We start from the raw sequence: 17,034 nt of genomic DNA, 5'->3' as shown, positions 1-17,034 counted from the left end.
AATATTGAGAACTTTCCATTAACAGCTGCTGTTCCATAGAACCATTATAACCTTGCTAATCCAGTCATTTGACTAACTTGTAAGGTCATTTTCTAAATGAGAAGTGCTAAGTCTTGAGCTTGAGTTGCAAAGAGTTCTTCTAGTTGATAGCTATGTGTCAAACAATGCGGCAATAAATTCCAAGCAATGTGGCAACTTGACATCAACTGCATTATATGAATATATGGAGTTTTTTAGATTGATAATACAAAGAACAGCCTTCATCTGTATTCATTATGAAGCAAACTGCTATTAAACACTGCTTTGCACAAGGGCTGCAAACATAATATACAATCAGCTATCAAACTAAAATATGTTTAAGAGCTATTTCAACAACTGAAGTATTTCCTATTGATTTTAGATTAGGAACATATCCAGATTTCCATGCCTGCAAAAGAACAATCATTTTCAGACATGAATAAAACTGTACGAAGCAAAACACATTATTTTGTACCATATCATTTTCCAAACTCTATGGTTACTTTTGTGGCAGCATTTTAATGGCTACTTTTCAAGGGGAAGTATTTTGCACTTACAGTCTCTGCTATTCTCTGCAAATTGTTAACACAAAGATCTAAAAACACTGTCTACAGCATATCGTGATCCATTGCAGCCGCAGGTGATTTACTGTATAACACACCTCAGTCCACGCAGCACAAATGATCACTCGTGAGGCTGCACAAGACAGTGATGAGACACAGCTGATAGAAACCTGAAGGATATAAATATATATTTTTTTAATTACACAGCACTCTTAGAAAATTCAAGAATACAAAGATAAAGCATCCTATTACTTCACTGGTATTTTGCTTGGGTAAGAGTTACTGGATTGAACCTGGAATGAATGGGTGATAAACAGCTTTAGGATTTGGCCAGGCGTTTGTACCTGCTAAAGACTTCTCTATCTAATACTGTTTGACTCAACCAAATATAAATCATGTTCTCTGCTTTTATTAATGGGGACAGCAAAGCATGTCAGCATTTTATATATATATATATATATATATATATATATATAAACATCTACATGCTTGAATGCATCAGAGAGTTTTCTGAAAGCCAGAATGGTGCTGAAATTTCAAGGGAAATAAACCACTGTGATAAAAGCTGTGCTCTTGTCACCCCTCAGCAATGTCCACAGGGTCCTCTTCCAAGTTTGACCATTAGCAAGCCCTTAGGTCCCAGCTCCATGGTCCTCTGAGGGAGGACTAGAGTTAATCAGAGAGCACAGAGGTAGGAAAAGATCATTAGTCCCTTAGGAAACCAACTGGGCACAACCAACAGCAGAAAAAATTGACGAGTGGAGTAGCTAAAAAGCCACTCAAAGGTAAGTCCAATGCCTTTGAGTGGCTTTTTAGAAAACACCTGAAATCTAAGAAGCAAAAGAAGCTTTTCTTCACCTTTCCATTGGAAAAAGAATCTAGAAATACTTCATTTCAGACTCAAAAGCTTGCCATTACTCTCCACAGTCAAAAAAAAAAAAAAGAATAACCATGCTTTTTCAGGGTTTGGTTTGTTGCTTTTGGCGGTGGCCAGTTTTTGTTTGGTTGGTTGGTGGTGGTGGTGGTGGTTGTGGTTTTTTCCTCTCAGGATAAAAGAGCTGACGGTCTTATTTGCTTTATCTATTTATTGCCAATGAAGAACTGAAACAGCAGAAACAGTGGACTCAGCCTACCTAGTTACAACATATGTCAATTTTAAACACCTGTTATCTAGATGTTAGCAAGACTTTTAGTTGCAAAGATCTGAATTGCTCTTCCATCCTAGATCACAAGCAAAACTATTCTTTTTTACCCCTGGTTTTGAAGAACTTGCACAAAGCTTACACAAGGCTTCAAAAGTTCGGTAGAATGTCCCAAAAGACAAAGTGATCATAGCACAGCAATATAACCAGTTGAAACTAATTAAACTAGCTCAAGTGCGTTAAGTCCCTCCTCATTCCATACTACAGACTGCAAAAGGATGCAGATACAGAAGTCTGTTTTGAGAGACACAGCTTCAGGAAAATACACCTTAAAATGAACAAACTACTCCAATTCATGTTTCGCTTTCTTAAAGTTTGTCGAGCCCGAGGATTTTGACAACAGCCTGTTTCAAAGAACCCATGAGACTGATATCAGTCTGTTCTCCCAGGGCATCCCACTGATTATTTTCCCCATGTTCTTACTAGTCTTTAGCAGCCACTTAATATCTGCTTTTTTTTAGCTCCCACCTCAGAAAAAGTTGTAAGACTAGGTGTATCTTTACCACCATTAATTCATCTGTATCCTGGTATCCTTGCTATGTGCTGGGAAGCTGTATTGCCATTTCACTTGTTCTTCCACCAGTCACACATTTCTTTAACTCAGTATTATCTTCAGACGAAGCCAAGTAATGCAGGAACAAAACTGTCATTAACCACATGATATATAACGTTCATAAAATCATTATACAGTGAAATTCCTAGCTAATGTAACAGCTGAAATAAGTGTCACTTTCAAAAGGTGACTGGAAAAAAATACACCACAGTTTTAGTTACAGGTTTACTGAAGATGGGTTTTGTTCCAGTAAGTTAGAAATGCACCCGTGTTACTCTTCTGCTGTCAGTAGCTTGCTGTTGAATGAACAGCATTTCTATCACACCTACTGAGGCTGTCAGACCCAGCAAAAAAGAGCAGTTTCATTTGTTCTTTTTTTCCACTCCATGAATCATGTGAAGTTGACTTTCTGCTTCCGATACTCAGTTATAAATGTAATTTAAAAAATTAACTAGCCAGATGCTTTTTACAGCTATTGCAACTTTCCCCCTAGGCAGTAAGAGGAGCTAATTCTGGGCTGAGGGGCAGGGGTTACAGTCACAAGGATGAGCACTCAGAGCACCCTGCTGAGCCCAGGCAGAAGCGGGCTGCAAGAACTAAAATATTAAGGATTTGAGAGATAGTTCGAGCTGTGGCGACAGACAGGTCATACCTTTGACATACCAGGTAGACAGAAATCACATTAGGGATGATAAAGGTCCATCTCAACAATGATGCCTGAGTTACCATCCTGAATAAAAGACAGTGATGCTGTTGTCTGTGGTAATTTAGACGAATGTAGAGGGAAAATTGACACATTTGCCTGCGATAGTGACCAATATTTTTATTTCCATATTATTCCAAGAGAAAAGAGAGATTTCTTCTGTGAAGATTTTTCACTGTTAGCAAAACATAACTAGATAGGTAACTAGAACAGCCAAGAACAAAATTCATACAAATACTTGGTATTACTTGATCATGAACTTGCATTTCCTGCATTTGTTACATGAAAGAAGTTTGCAGATTACTGAATGACATCCTGCAGAGCTGTGGCTGGGTGTGCCACCATTTTCACAAGGTATTCTAACAGTTCTCCAGTGTTCTGCATTAATTATTGTTTTTAATTGAACCAAAAATGTTAGTGACTTTTTAGAACATGTAACCAGCAATTCCCAGGGCTAGACTGCAAGATACCAGTTTTATCCTCCTGCCAGAAAACAGTATGAGCTGAACGTGCAGTGATTTGTTGCCGTCACCTGCACACCCTCTAGAGGTAGGCAAGGCAGCCCTCAGCCTGTAATTAATCCACAGGTCCATACTTGGAACAGCACAACCTGCAACGTCACGTACCCATCACACTGTGCCTCACATGTAAAGACAAGGCTGAAAGACAGAATTTTGAGCCACCGCGACGCACAGAATACATCAGATATCCTGTGTCTTCGTAAGACCCAGCTCTGTGACACACACCAGGCTGCGATGAAAGCAAACACTGGTTCATTGCAGGATGCTAAACGGAGGTACTGGGAGATGAGCAGGCCTCCCTAATAGACTTATCCCATTCCCAAAATCAAAATACACTTTAGATTTCTTGACTGGCTCTTCTCTAAAGTACTTTAAAATCTTCACAACTGTTTGTGTTTTCATTCAGGATTGTTTTCATTTTAGTCTTATTTCACAGAGATTTGCCTCTTTTACACATAAGACAGAGAAGAATACAGTTTTGCCAGGGACTAATAAACCTGAAAAACACAATCGAAATTCATAAAATTGTACTTCTTAAATACTGAGTGCTCTGCTAGTTAATTTTATCTTCCAGGTACAGATTGTATCTGAAATGTCACTGAAATGTCTCAATATATCCAAATTTTCAGTCGCTATGCATTATACTAGTTAAGATGAACTCCTAAAGCTGGTTATAAAGGCAAGCTAAAAGAATGCCATGACCTTTCATTGTGGTGAGGTAATTTACAGATATGGGGAGACGAAAAAATTCTGGAGAGCAATATCATGCAAAGGATTTTCTCCAAGTAAATACTTCTCTTCTGACACTTACTGGTGTGATAGTTTGGTTCAGTTTGGTACAGCTACTTCAGTTCCAGCTTTTCTATTAATGAAGAGCAGCAATAACAACATTTAATCTAATATTATGTTATTTTTAGATGTCTTCAATATTTTATGGGTATCATTAACGCAGCTATGATTTCAAGGAGAAATTCTGTGGACAGGAATAAGACTGGCTGAATTCCTTCCTGCAGAAAAAGTCCCTGGGGATTGTATTTGTCACCGAGCTAAAGGGTATTCAGAAGTACTAGAATTTCAGATGCACCTCCTCAGGTTTTCCTCCAAGTGTAAATGTAGCCATGCTGGTGGTCACAGATTGGGCTGCAGTGTGCTGACCCAACTGCATCCCTTCCCATTGAATGACCCACAAGAGCAGCTAAAACGTGACTGAAGCCCCAGCAAAGAGTGGACTCAAATGGGAATAAACTCGCCGAGGCTCAATCTCAGCGAGGAGATTTACACAAACATTTACCAAAGGAAAAGCGATCAGAAACATAATCAGGTAGTGAATACTACAACATTCATGTTGTAGTAAAAATATTACTATAATTTCCTCAGGTCTGCACACAGGGTCAAGACCTCAATGGAAGAAAAATGTAAAAATCAATACCATGTTTTATTTATATATAAATCAAATAAATTGATTCACACTGGTATTTCAACTTTCTCTCTACAGGAAGCAGATAATAAAAGGGGGAAAACATTTAAAAACACATTACTAATATAAGATGAACACATTTCTAACCTGAAAGTAATATTCAGTATCAGTCAAGTACTGTTACAGTCAAGTAGACATGCATAAATTCTCACCTGACTGATTTTGTTTCCACCACTCCTGCTCTGCAATTCCACCACAACTCTCCCTACGTAATATCTCCAAACAGCAAAATCTCATGCAGAGTGCCCACACACACATAATGTAGTAGTTTTAAAGACTTCAGGATAAGCCTTCCTCTCTTCATAGAAGAATTTCTCAAGTATAACTTCAGAAGCTTTAGAAACACCTCTCTAATTCAGATGGGGTTTTACCATCACCCTCGACTGAAAGGCAGAGCTTTTACCAATGCTTAGTTTGATATTTTCTACTAATTACTATGCAAGTGTCCAAAACTATTAATAATACCACTAAAAAGTATGTCTACAAGCATTTTCAGGCTGAAAATGAAAATTTCTTGCAAAGAGTATTTATAATTCAAGGTCATCACGTGCCTCGTCACTGCCTACAGTAACCTCTCAATTCCCGCACCCCAGCAATCGGATTATTTGCGGAAGCCAAATCACAAGTTCGGTCAGCAATCAGTGCAATCTCTGAGGAAGGCTAAGTTTTTTCCAGACAGTATCTCCAACCAACAAATGAAATCTACTATTTCTAAGCTTAATGAGAAAGAAATATGTCAGTTTGAACAAACTGTTGTATGATACAAAAGTTTACACCACCTCCAGATGTCAGCAAAGCTGTTCGTCTTTTATGATAAATTCAGCTTCATCTTCAGTCTACAGATGCAGTCGGGACATCTCAAAAAGAGAAATACCCACTAATTAAATGACTAGCAATTGAATAAATAACTTGAGAGCGTGCATACTCATTGCAACTAAATGACAGGTGCACAGGAAGTCAGCTAGAACGTCCTTGAAAAAAACAAAACAAAACAACAAACCTGAAACATGTAATTAACATTTCTAGCAGAAACAAGCAGGTGGGGGCAAAGGCATGAGAAAAGGAGATTGAAAGGAGGTTGTAGAGAGGTGGGTGTTGGTCTCTTCTCCTGAGTAAGAAGCAATAGGACAAGAGGAAATGGCCTCAAGTTGCACCAGGGGAGGTTTAGATTGGATATGAAGAAAAAGTTCTTCATGGAAAGGGTTGTGAAGCAGTGGAACAGGCTGCCCTGGGAAGTGCTGGAGTCACCATCCCTGGAGGTGTTCAAAAGCTGCGTAGATGTGGTGCTTAGGGACACGGTTTCATGGTAGACTTGGCAGTGTTAGGTTTACGGTTGGACTGGATGATCTCAAAGGTCTTTTCCAACATAAATGATTCTGTGGTTCCAAGTTCTGCCTCCCAACTGCAATTTAGATGGCTATGAGGGACAAGTCCAAGAAAAACCCTCCAACTGCCAGCACAGGCTCTTCTTTCCTCCCCATTTCACAAATACCTGCAAGATGGTCATTCACAAGCTGCTTTACATTTCCTGCCAACTCTACACAGGCTTTTGCAGAGAGCAAGACTGTGCTACTTCCTGTGGCAATGGTTCATCTGATGCGTGTGAAAAAACCTGACTCTACAGGAAAGTATCAACTGCACAAAGACAAGAGCAGAAACAGATATTTCTTTCCTCCTAATGATTTTAGAGACTACTTCTAACCTCAGTCAGCATAACTTACTTGGACGTAAAAGAGTTTTTCAAGCTGCTGAGTGCGCTGCCTGATTTTCTGGCAACATGGCAATGCGTCTTCTCCAGTGCTGGGCCACCTGAAGGCAAGAGGACATCACCAGCCCACCAGCCCTGGCTGCAGTGCGGACACTGCTCCAGCCTCAACATGCCAGCTCCAACTGAGCCACCACCCGTCATTCTCCAACGATGTGGAAGTTTTGCCATTGAAAAGATGCAGTTACTGATACAGACTTGTCTCCTGGGGAGACCCACCTACATTTCCAAACTCACTGCCAAGGATCAGGGGCCCTCCACCCCCACTACTTACAGAAATGCATCCAAACCAATATTTCATCTTAATTTTCCCACAAAAGGCTCTCTCAAGTATGTCAGGATCCTTATGCTTATTAAGAAAGGCCCCAGCAGTAACTTTTAAGTGCACTCCTGCCACGAGATCTTGGAAGAAGAAGATTTGTGCATTTGCTTCTAATGGGTAATTCGCAGATACCATGGTTATGGATGAGCTTAGACCGTAGGAAGCAATTAAATTTAATGTCCTAGGAGAAGTTAGATGCTATTTCTGACTGAATGACCTCAAAAGGGTGTGTGCAAATGTTCTAATCTATGACAGTAGTGAACTAGGGAGGCATCTGAATGTGTTCAATAGCATTTTTTTTCCTCTCTAAGCAGAAAGTTTTTACTCTCTTGGTTTGGTTGTATTTGACTCCTGGCACCAGTCTGTTGCTACCATCTGATATCAGGTATGACTACAATAAAATAATTACAACTCCACAGAAATCTTGAAAGGTGTAATATGTTTGCTTTGTTGAACTAGGGAGTCTCAAAGCAAGAAGGAAGCCAAGACAAACAAGAATATATTGCTTAAATCAAGAAGTGGGCAGGTACAGAACTTCCTTTCTTCATTATTTCTAATCAGTTTAAGAGCATGATTCATTTGTTAAACTTCATTCTATAAAAGTGGGGAGAAAAAAGTGAATTACCCATTGAGTGCACAATACAATAATGAAAGGAAGCTGCAGGTACTCCATGTCTTTGAAAATCATCTACTCTTCAAGAAAATGCTTACATACATATTTACATCCACCGCTGTCAAGGAAAATACATGCATTTATGTTTGAAGATTTTCTTGGGTGAAGGCCAAACAGAGAAATTCAGATATGTCCAGCTGGAGGACTGTGTCCACCTCTGAATCACTGGACCAGACTGCATATATTGAGAAGTGATCACATAGTCTTTTAAGTAGAAGCTACTGCCTGAGACTACACTTCAGTGCCCAAAATGATGAACGTTTGCTGAGCTTCCTGTAACGCAATTACACTGCAGCTCAGACAGCTATCACAAGATAAATCTACTGCTCGACAGAAAATTGAAAATATTTCTTGATTAAGTGCAGCTGACCTGTAAGACAGCCTTTGAACTTTTAATTAATATCTTTAAAGGAAGTTTACTTTGCACATGAGTACAGCAACTGATTAAAATTATTTTGCAATTGACAAACTGTACGGCTGATGAATTTTCAACCTCAACTGACCTGTGGTGGCAATCCCTTGGGTAATCTACATCTGCTCTCTTACAGGAAATCCGTAAACCAAACTTTAAAAAAATCTCTCAGAGAAAACAAGAAAGGAGAAAAAAGAAAGTTTCCCCAAACTCAGTATAGTTTACATAACACATATTTAGCTGTGAATCTCAATACACCAGCACTAATTAAAAAGCCAAGAATGCATGCTCTGTTGTGTTGATGGTTTGCAAAGGGGAAAAGCAACACTTACTGTAACAATAAACATCTGCCTCATTAGGAAAAATGTGGCGAATGATGTCTATTATGTACATATATCAGAGATTTTTCATTAGATAGTATTATGTTTTCTACTCCATCTTTTTTACCTGTGTGCAGAAGACTCGATTTCACTTCAGTTAAAATCAGTGGCAAATTTCATTGATTTTCATCAGACATTTATGGTAGCATGGAACTACTGGAAATATGAACCATATAAAAATATTCAACACTTGGCACTTACTTTATGCCTTTGAATTATTAAGAAACAACTACCTTACAACAGTGAGTTATGTTTGCAATGTCAGGAGTTACACTGTCCAGGAATAAATGCTCTTCCTTCTATAAATTTTCTCCATAAAAAGATTAATAAAGTTACAAACCATGTACATTTCCTTTCCACTGAAACTATTACGAAAAATTTCACTGGATTTTAATGAGTATTGGTAAATATATTAAAAATGTTTACTCTCATTAATAGGAAAATCACTATTAATGATTAAATGATCATTGGTTTTCCATTTGGTTGATGCTAGAAATTATTTGCAATTACTGCAAAAGCATTACTTCAATTGTACTTTCAACCAGTTCAGAAACTTAATTAAGCTACAAGCAACAACAGTAAAACAGGGTGAATAGCTATTAACGATGCAGTCAGATTTGGAGTATGGAAAGAGCATCCAGTTTGTGCAGATATCATGACTTTTATTTTTGCTTTAAAAAAAATCAAAGATCACAGCAAGAAGTACTGGGGAAAAAAAGGTGTGTAGCTCATTAAGCTGTTGTCTAGAGCCTACTTGGAAAACCTGTCACACAAATACTGTTTCACAGGCAATTAAAATATTTTTTAAATCTTCTCTGTATCCTCTAAAAGAACTACTCCTTTGAGACAGCACATATTTAATGCCACATTATGTATTCATAGATCATCTGACCCTTGGACAAAATCTATAATTTGGGGCAACTTCTCTCGCCATATGAGACCACAGAAAGTTCAGCAAGGGTCCCCGCATCACACAAGGCATTCAAAAAGGAAAACAAGAAACATCATAGCCACGACTCGCACACCAGGAAAAAAACAGATGTAAGATAGGACTCTCACCCTCAAATATAATGCTAATTGCATGGTTTTTGCATGAGAGGAAAAATATACAGCAAAAAAAGATAATTCTAGAGAAAGTTCTTAACTTATTTCTTGCTTTAAGGTGGAGAAAAGATGGAAAAAATGCTGCCTGCAAAGGCTGTACATGTGTTTAAAAACCTGAAACCCCAAGAGTAACCTAAGATACTAGCCTCCTAGACACAATTCCTAATCCCATTTGAGAAATAAACCTGATGACAAATAGAAGAAAGTACATGTGCATGAACGTTCCCCAGTCCAGGTCTTGGTGACCCTCTCCCAAATAAAGCCTTTTGTTCTCTTCTTTCTAGAAGGCTGAGGACTAGTTTTGATTTTTATGGCAAATTAGTTGTTTCTCCTGGATCACTGCTCTTGAGGTCAGTACAAATGAGAAAACTTGGTAGACCAACGCTTAAAAGACAAAATGAGAAACTGTATTTTACTTAGGTAAGTATACATCACATGATAAACATTCCCGATACTTGTCTATTGAAAATCCTGAGGTAGGCAATAGCTTTCCAACAAAAAACAAGTGAAAAAGAGAAGCTAGATGTTATTTATTGACCATGACAGAAGAGGACTGCTGTCCATGAACAGCACCAGGAAAGAGAAGGAATGAAGCGCTGCTGACCATTTTATCTTCTTTGCCAATCACAGAGAAAGTGCAAGAGGTTTTAAAGATTGCTGTACTTCCACTTCTCTGGTCAGTGTATGGTGACTGAGCGGGAGAAAACACAGGACATGAACATAAAAACCTACGAAGTCCAATGAAGAGAAAAGCATCTGGTGTAGAATAATCCCGCGCATGCAAACAGGCTGGGAACCTGCTGTTGGGGCTGCAGCCCCACCGAAAAGGGTCTTGGTGTTCCTGTGGACACAGTGGGTTGAAGACAAGCCCATGAGCATGTCCTCATAGGAAATAAGGCAAGCAGCGTACAACCACATCAGAGGAGTGGGGGAGCAGGCTGAAGACAGTTATTTTTCTCCACTACTCAACGTGGCCTCACACCATGTCACCCAGTTGTGCCCCCATCCCCAGGTGAACAGGGATATGCAGAAGCTGTAAGAGATGCAGGAGAGCAACCAAGATAGTCTGGGGCCTTGACCTCAGGTCTTACATGAGTTGAAGGAGCTGAGCTTGTTCAGTCTAGTAAGAGGGTGATCTAACAGGTGACCTGATAGCAGCCTACGGTTACTTGAAGGCAAATGACAGGGATAAAGAAGTCAAATTCTTCTTGCTAGTGCCAGATGATACATAAAGGGGCAATGACCATAAACTGCTACTTGTGAGGTTCAGGCTGGCTCTCCCGTCCTTCTCTCCCCATGCCAAAACCCCTCCGTGTTGCAGCACTGCAGGTTACCCAGCAAGGTGGTGGGACCTCCATCCAGTGAAGTTTAAGACCTGTGTAGACAGAGCCTGGCTGACATGACTGGGAAGAGCGTGTCTTCCAGTTGTACTGGGTGACTTCCAAAGGGCCCTTCTAAACAACATTTAATTGAGAAATATGCACACATATAGCATCGCAGACTGCCTCAGATGCACCAAACCGCTGCAGATTTATACTGAAGTGCATCTAGATATCCACTGTCATTCATTGTCAGGTCCTGAAAGAAAATGCCTACTAAAGCTTAGCTGTTAAAGAGTGTCAAATTTTTACCTCCTTAGTACCCAAGAAGATTTGCTGTGCCATATCATTTATGTTGTCAACGTTATTATTTGTGATTTGTCAATATCAAACTATTGTTTTTTATAGCATATAAAAATATATTGTTACCCTAACAACATCAGACCCTGACTCTGAAATGGTGATTGGAAAGATGAAAGCCATAAACCTACCCAGAGAGCACCTGGAACTAGTTCATTAGATGCCTTGAGGTAGATAAAATACAGAGATAAAATAATTTCTCCTACTTTCTGATAGTAGGACAAAAAGCAAGTATTGAGGCTGTTGCACATTATTATTTTTTAATCAGAATGTGGAATCTCCGTAATTATACAAATGGCACCATATGATGCAGCGCTGTTAGCTCACATGCAAAGACTCTGCTGTTCAATAGCCATCTGATCATTAGTAAGCAATGTCCTTTCCAGCAGATCTGGAAAACTAAAATAGCTAGTTAAATCTTTGATGGCATCATTAGATTTTTTTTTTCAGAAGTATTTTTTCAGCTTTTTTCCATCAATAACGCAAAGGACAAGAAGAACATCATACAGGCTCCTAAATTCACCTAGCACTGTATCTTATCTCCAGCAGTGACCAACAGAGGATGCCCCTGGAAACCTATCAGTACAGGTCATGCAAAGTGATACTGCCCTTGTGCACCCATCCAGCCTGCGATTTGTGATTCAGAAACTTCCAGAGCAAAAGGTGGTGGCTTTGTAAAGAGAAGGACATCTCCACAAAAAATGTTAAAAGAATTTTGCATGGAATATATTACAAAGAAGTCAGCAAGAAACAGAAACTTTATTATTCCGACATGTTAAATTAGGAAACTTATGCAACTAATTATATTCTGCCACTATAAACAGTATCAGAAAGTAGTATTTTTTTCTGAACTTCTCAAGCCATATCTTCTTCAGAATGTCAGTTAAGAATAAAAATAATACAAAAACCTTATGACAACTGGAGATGAAACCCAGAGTTAAATTTGCAACAAATCTGGAATTCCCCTTTGATCATTATAAGGCAATGTCTACACATTTTTATCAAACCAAACAACCCAAAATAATTTAAATAACAACGGCAACAACAGAAAGAAACTCTATGTCATCCCAAGACAATGCTTTTGAAAAGTTAAAATATCGCAGCAATTTAACGTAGATGTGCGCATGTTAAGTATGCACATGCTCCATGTGTAGGTGATGTGGCGTGGCATAAATATTTTACTCGCAGGAGTTTAAGTTACTGACTCATTACTCACAAACGGTATGAATGTTCTTTTCTGATTTCATAACTGTTCATACTGTTGATGTTCCTGAATGATTAAGAACAGAAGACTGGTATCTGAAAAGCAGTTATTTCAAAAACTTGATGTAAAGATCTTAGATTTTTAACTTGGGCTTCCACATAAAGAACTACTGAGGTACACAAGAAGGAGCCAAGAAACATGTAATTTATGGCGCTACTCCCCAGCACAACTCTACTGAAGTCAACGTCCTCTGCTCAAGAGTAAATCCTTCCTCTAGTAGCAGAAGTTTGTAGAACATCTGTCTTTTTCAGCATTTTGCAAGTTTACATTTAGAAATAAACTAACCAATTGACTTCTGAATATAGGTCACAGCACTCCTTCCTCAGGTGGCTGGCCTATTTTTCTCTCTTACTTGAAAGGGCAAAAAGAAAAAAAGAAGGACGAACTGTGCATAACTCTCAGCTCTAACTGTTTTTCCCTATGGAAATGAGAAATGGAAATATCACTGCAGGGATGGTTTCTTATTTGTAACCGGCGCTTAATTCCCCACTTCTTATTTCAAAAACAAACAGGCAAACCTAAGTAAACTTCTAGACCGAAAACTTTAAATAGAAACTCTGAAACCAACCTTGCGTTATTTTAACCTGCATATCAGAGTGAGCCCCATTTCAGGAGACCAGCGATCTACACAGAAGGTCTCACACCAGACAGCCCACTCCTGTAACAGAAATAGTGCAGAGCTATAACAGGCTCTATTGCAGTCAAGAATAGCTTAGCAGAGGTAGAAGCAGACATCTCATTCATGTACTTAGTAATGTCTTTGCAACTCTAAGATACTTGTCTGCTTTAAGACTTCTTTTCAAGTAGTTGTGTTTTGGTTTGGTTTTGTTCTGTAACAAAGCATGTTTTCCGAGATGCAATTGTATTCGATCAGGTGGCTGAAAAAAATTGAGCCTGAAACACCAAAAATATTATCCAAATATCTGGCAGCCATTAAATCAGAATTATATAAATACATTAAAGTAATTTATAGACTGGCAATGAGAATGGCTGTCAAATTGAAATCCAATGGAACGTCAAATGCACCTTAAACACTGTAGCAGTGACAGACCGTTAAAGGTAATATTATTACTAGGTACCTTTATATCACAGTAATGTTTCAAGCTCTTTCGCACAGATCTGCTCAGATAAAAGATATAATGTTGGCATTTACAGCTGCCAAAATTGCCATTTGCAATTAAAAATTAAAACTGGCACTCTTTCTATGTAGGCAATTATCTAAACGCAGCTGGCAATCTTCCTTGTTTACAGTGCTGCTGTGTCATGACTTCACTCTGTTTGGAAATTTACATTTTTTTAAGGTTTAAACTTGTCAACTGTATTTCCAACTTGAACTTTACCTGTTTTAATTATTTTCATCATGATCTCAAAGAGAAAAGTCCAAAACTACAGTTTACAGGTTTTGCATAGCAACTTCAGGCACTGCAGCAAGATAATTCCTAGTAAATACTTTGGTGATTCTCACAACGTTAATTTACATCCGTCTACACTGCAGGATAACACCTGGAAGAACCCAAACAGGAAAATGTACCAAATAAACACCCTCCAAGAAGAAAAGTTCAAGCTCTAAGAGTTTACTTTCACAGTAAAATAGAGACAATTGGCAGAACTTCTAAGTGGAACAAAATCCTTTTAGTGATTAAAATATCACATAAAATACGTTTCTGTTGCTTGTTACCTATAGCAATTTTGATCGACTAAATAAATCTATACACCAAGTATCCTATTAATAAGACTGCCATGTTTTTGGCAAAGTATTTTTTCACTTATAAAAACTTGTATTAAAGTAGGATTTTGGGATTCCCCCGCTGCTGGGAGAGAAGCACTCTTTATGCTATCAAATAGCTTTGAGGGAACGGTTGCTTTTTTACTGAAGCTGCTGTAACCACTAGCTGGATTCCAGCAACTACCATGGAAATGTATTTACCTACAGCATATCAGTTAAATCTTCTGATTTATTTATGATACATTTTCTGTAGTCTAACATAGAAATATGTTGTATTATGTCCCCAATACAGTAATACTTATCCTTCTTCTGTAATTTATTACACCATTTTCATCTAGGACTATAATCCAGTGCAATGACTCTTCACCAGCGTGTATCACCCCTCTAGCTCAGCCATCCAAAATGCTTTTGAGTTAGGTCTTTCCTCTAATATTACCAAAACCAGTAAAAACAGGGGACTGTTAATGAATTAAGGAACACCACTGACCCTGGGGAGCAGTTACAGCCTGAGGTCGCCCTCACACAGCTCTCCCAGGCCAGTCTCTGTAAGTAAAGCAGCACAAGTTTCGCAGCGCGGTGACAGTGCCGCTCTCCACAGAGCGATGTGACTGGACGCGTATTTTAGTCACCGGCGCTTTCAGAGTGAGCGCGACAGGAGGAGTCGCTCGCTAAAAGAAAAAGCGCAGGAACGACAAGACACCGGAGGGGCGAAGCGAGCGGGGCCGCCAGTGCAGGGGCCGCTCCCTTCGCCCTTCCCCGGGGGCGGCCCCGGCGCTGCCAGCGGCAGGTGGGCGCGCCCGGGTGGCAGCATCCCGCGCCGAGCACACGCGTGGGACGGCGGCGCGGCCCACGCCACCACGCGCACTCCGCCCCGCCGGGGCGGAAACCACGAGCGCTCGGGAAACACGCGGGAGGAAGAAACGCGCCGTGCGGCTCCACGGCGCTAACTTTTCAAACCGCGCAGCAAAACGCTCGGCGGGGTTACCGCCGCTGCCGCGGGGAAAGTCGGCGGACGGCCGGCACTCCTCGCCCCGTCTAACTCCGGGCCCGCCCGGGTGGCCGCTGCGGGAGCGCCGCGCAATCCTCCGCGTAACGCCCCGCGCAACCCGGCGGCCTCAAACGCCTGGGAGACAAGCGAGCATGTGCTCCCCTTCGTGCTCTCCTGCGGCTCTTTCTGTCGGGTGAACCCAGCCTCCCCCTCCCATCACCTCCCACCGGGATCTGCGCGGATTTTCCGTCGCCCGCGGAGCGCTGCGCTGGCAGGTGGCAGCGGCAACCCCGCCTCTGCTGATGCCTCCCGGGCACTCGCGGCGCGACGCGCGGGGGACCTGTCCTCCCCGTGGAGCAGCCGCCGGCCGCGGAGCGATGCTCGGGGAGCGCAGGGGGAGGAGGGAGGTGCGCTCGGTGAGGAAGCGGCTCTGGCCGGGGGCAGGTGCGGGCGGGAGCCCGGGGGACGGGCGGCAGGTGACGGGACAGGAGACGGGAGAGGGGAGAGGGTCGGTACTCACACGAAGGCGTGGTAGACGAAGGCCCATCCGCGGGGCCGCTCCAGCACGTTGTACAGGTAGTTCTGCAGCCGGCGGTACTTGGCGTTCCTGCGGCAGCTCGGGCCGCTGCTGTACGACAGCGGCTTCCCCAGCAGGCTCATGCGGGCGCCGTGCTTCCCGCGGCGGCCCTCTCGCAGCCCGGCGGGGGCGGCCGCGCCGCCGGTGCCCAGGAGCAGCAGGCCGTCGCCGCGGGCCGACCCGCTCGCCAGCGCCCTGCCCCGGCCCGACTCCACATCCTTCATGCCCGCCGTCGCGCCGCTCTTCATCCAGAGCCCCGCGGAGCCGCCCTCCTCCCCGCCGCCGTGGTTGCGGGGCATGGCATCACCCCGGGCGCCGGGGCGAGCGCCGGGGCCGCGGCGGAGCAGGGCGCGGGCGGCGGCGGCCAGGCACCCCGCGGCGGCGGCCCGCAGGAGGCAGCGGGGGCCAAGGGTCTCCGGGCGGCGCCCGCGGGGTGCGGAGGCGCGGGCCACTTTGGGCGCCCGGCGCGGCGGGCCGGGCTGCGGCAGCTTCGCGGGGGCCCCGGCGAGGGAGCGGGCGCCCCCCCGGGCGCACTCTCCTCCCGGGCCGGCGGGGCCCCGCCGCCGGCCCCCGCAGCGCCGCCCGGCGTGGCTCCGCGGCCCGGGACGGGGCGGCGGGAGGGCAGCTCCGCGCAGCTCCGGCGGAGAGGCCGCGAGGGCTCCGGGCCGCGGCTCGGCGGTGCCTTTCGCCGCCCGCTCCCTCGCTGCCTCCCGCGGCACTTGGCCCTGCCGGGCCGTGCAAGCTGTTGCTCTCGCTCCCAGCGGCGGAGAAACTCGGCGAGAAAGGCGGGCCGGCGGGGACAGGCAGCGGCCGCGCTGCCGGGCGCCTCCGCGTCCCGGGGCGCCAGCGGCAGTGGCAGCGGCGGTGCCCGCGGCGAGGCGGGCGGCAAGCGGCCGGCGGGACGCGGCGCCCGCGGGCTACGCGCGCTCCCGGGAAATGTCCATTTAAGTCCCCGAAAGTAACAAAACTGCCGCAGGACTCGGCGGCGGCAGCGCGGGGGGCGCTCGGCGGGCGGCGGGACCCCGCTGCGGGCGGGGAGGGCGGCCGGCCCTGGCGGGGCAGCGCAGACGAGCCGCCGGGTGTCCCCCCGGGCGGGTGGCGCAGCCC

At 43.4% G+C, this 17,034-nt stretch overlaps 1 protein-coding gene across 2 annotated transcripts in view; it reads right to left on the bottom strand.

The window, feature by feature from the left end:
- The window catches only part of KCNQ5 (potassium voltage-gated channel subfamily Q member 5), a 287,542-nt gene extending 271,313 nt beyond the window's left edge, over positions 1 to 16,229 (bottom strand). Inside the window, exon 1 of one of the 2 annotated variants that reach the window (XM_065630523.1) lies at positions 15,871 to 16,229. In XM_065630523.1, the coding sequence (XP_065486595.1) occupies positions 15,871 to 16,226 (356 nt within the window). In that variant the 5' untranslated portion in view covers positions 16,227 to 16,229. The remainder of the gene's footprint in view (positions 1 to 15,870) is intronic. The other variant, XM_065630522.1, reaches the window with a different exon arrangement.
- Between the last annotated feature and the right edge of the window lie 805 nt (positions 16,230 to 17,034).

The sequence above is a fragment of the Caloenas nicobarica genome, chromosome 3 (genome assembly GCF_036013445.1).
Source record: "Caloenas nicobarica isolate bCalNic1 chromosome 3, bCalNic1.hap1, whole genome shotgun sequence".
Classification (NCBI taxonomy): Eukaryota; Metazoa; Chordata; class Aves; order Columbiformes; family Columbidae; genus Caloenas; species Caloenas nicobarica.
Note: the sequence above shows the minus strand (reverse complement) of the source record. Positions and strands in the feature narration are given on the sequence as shown.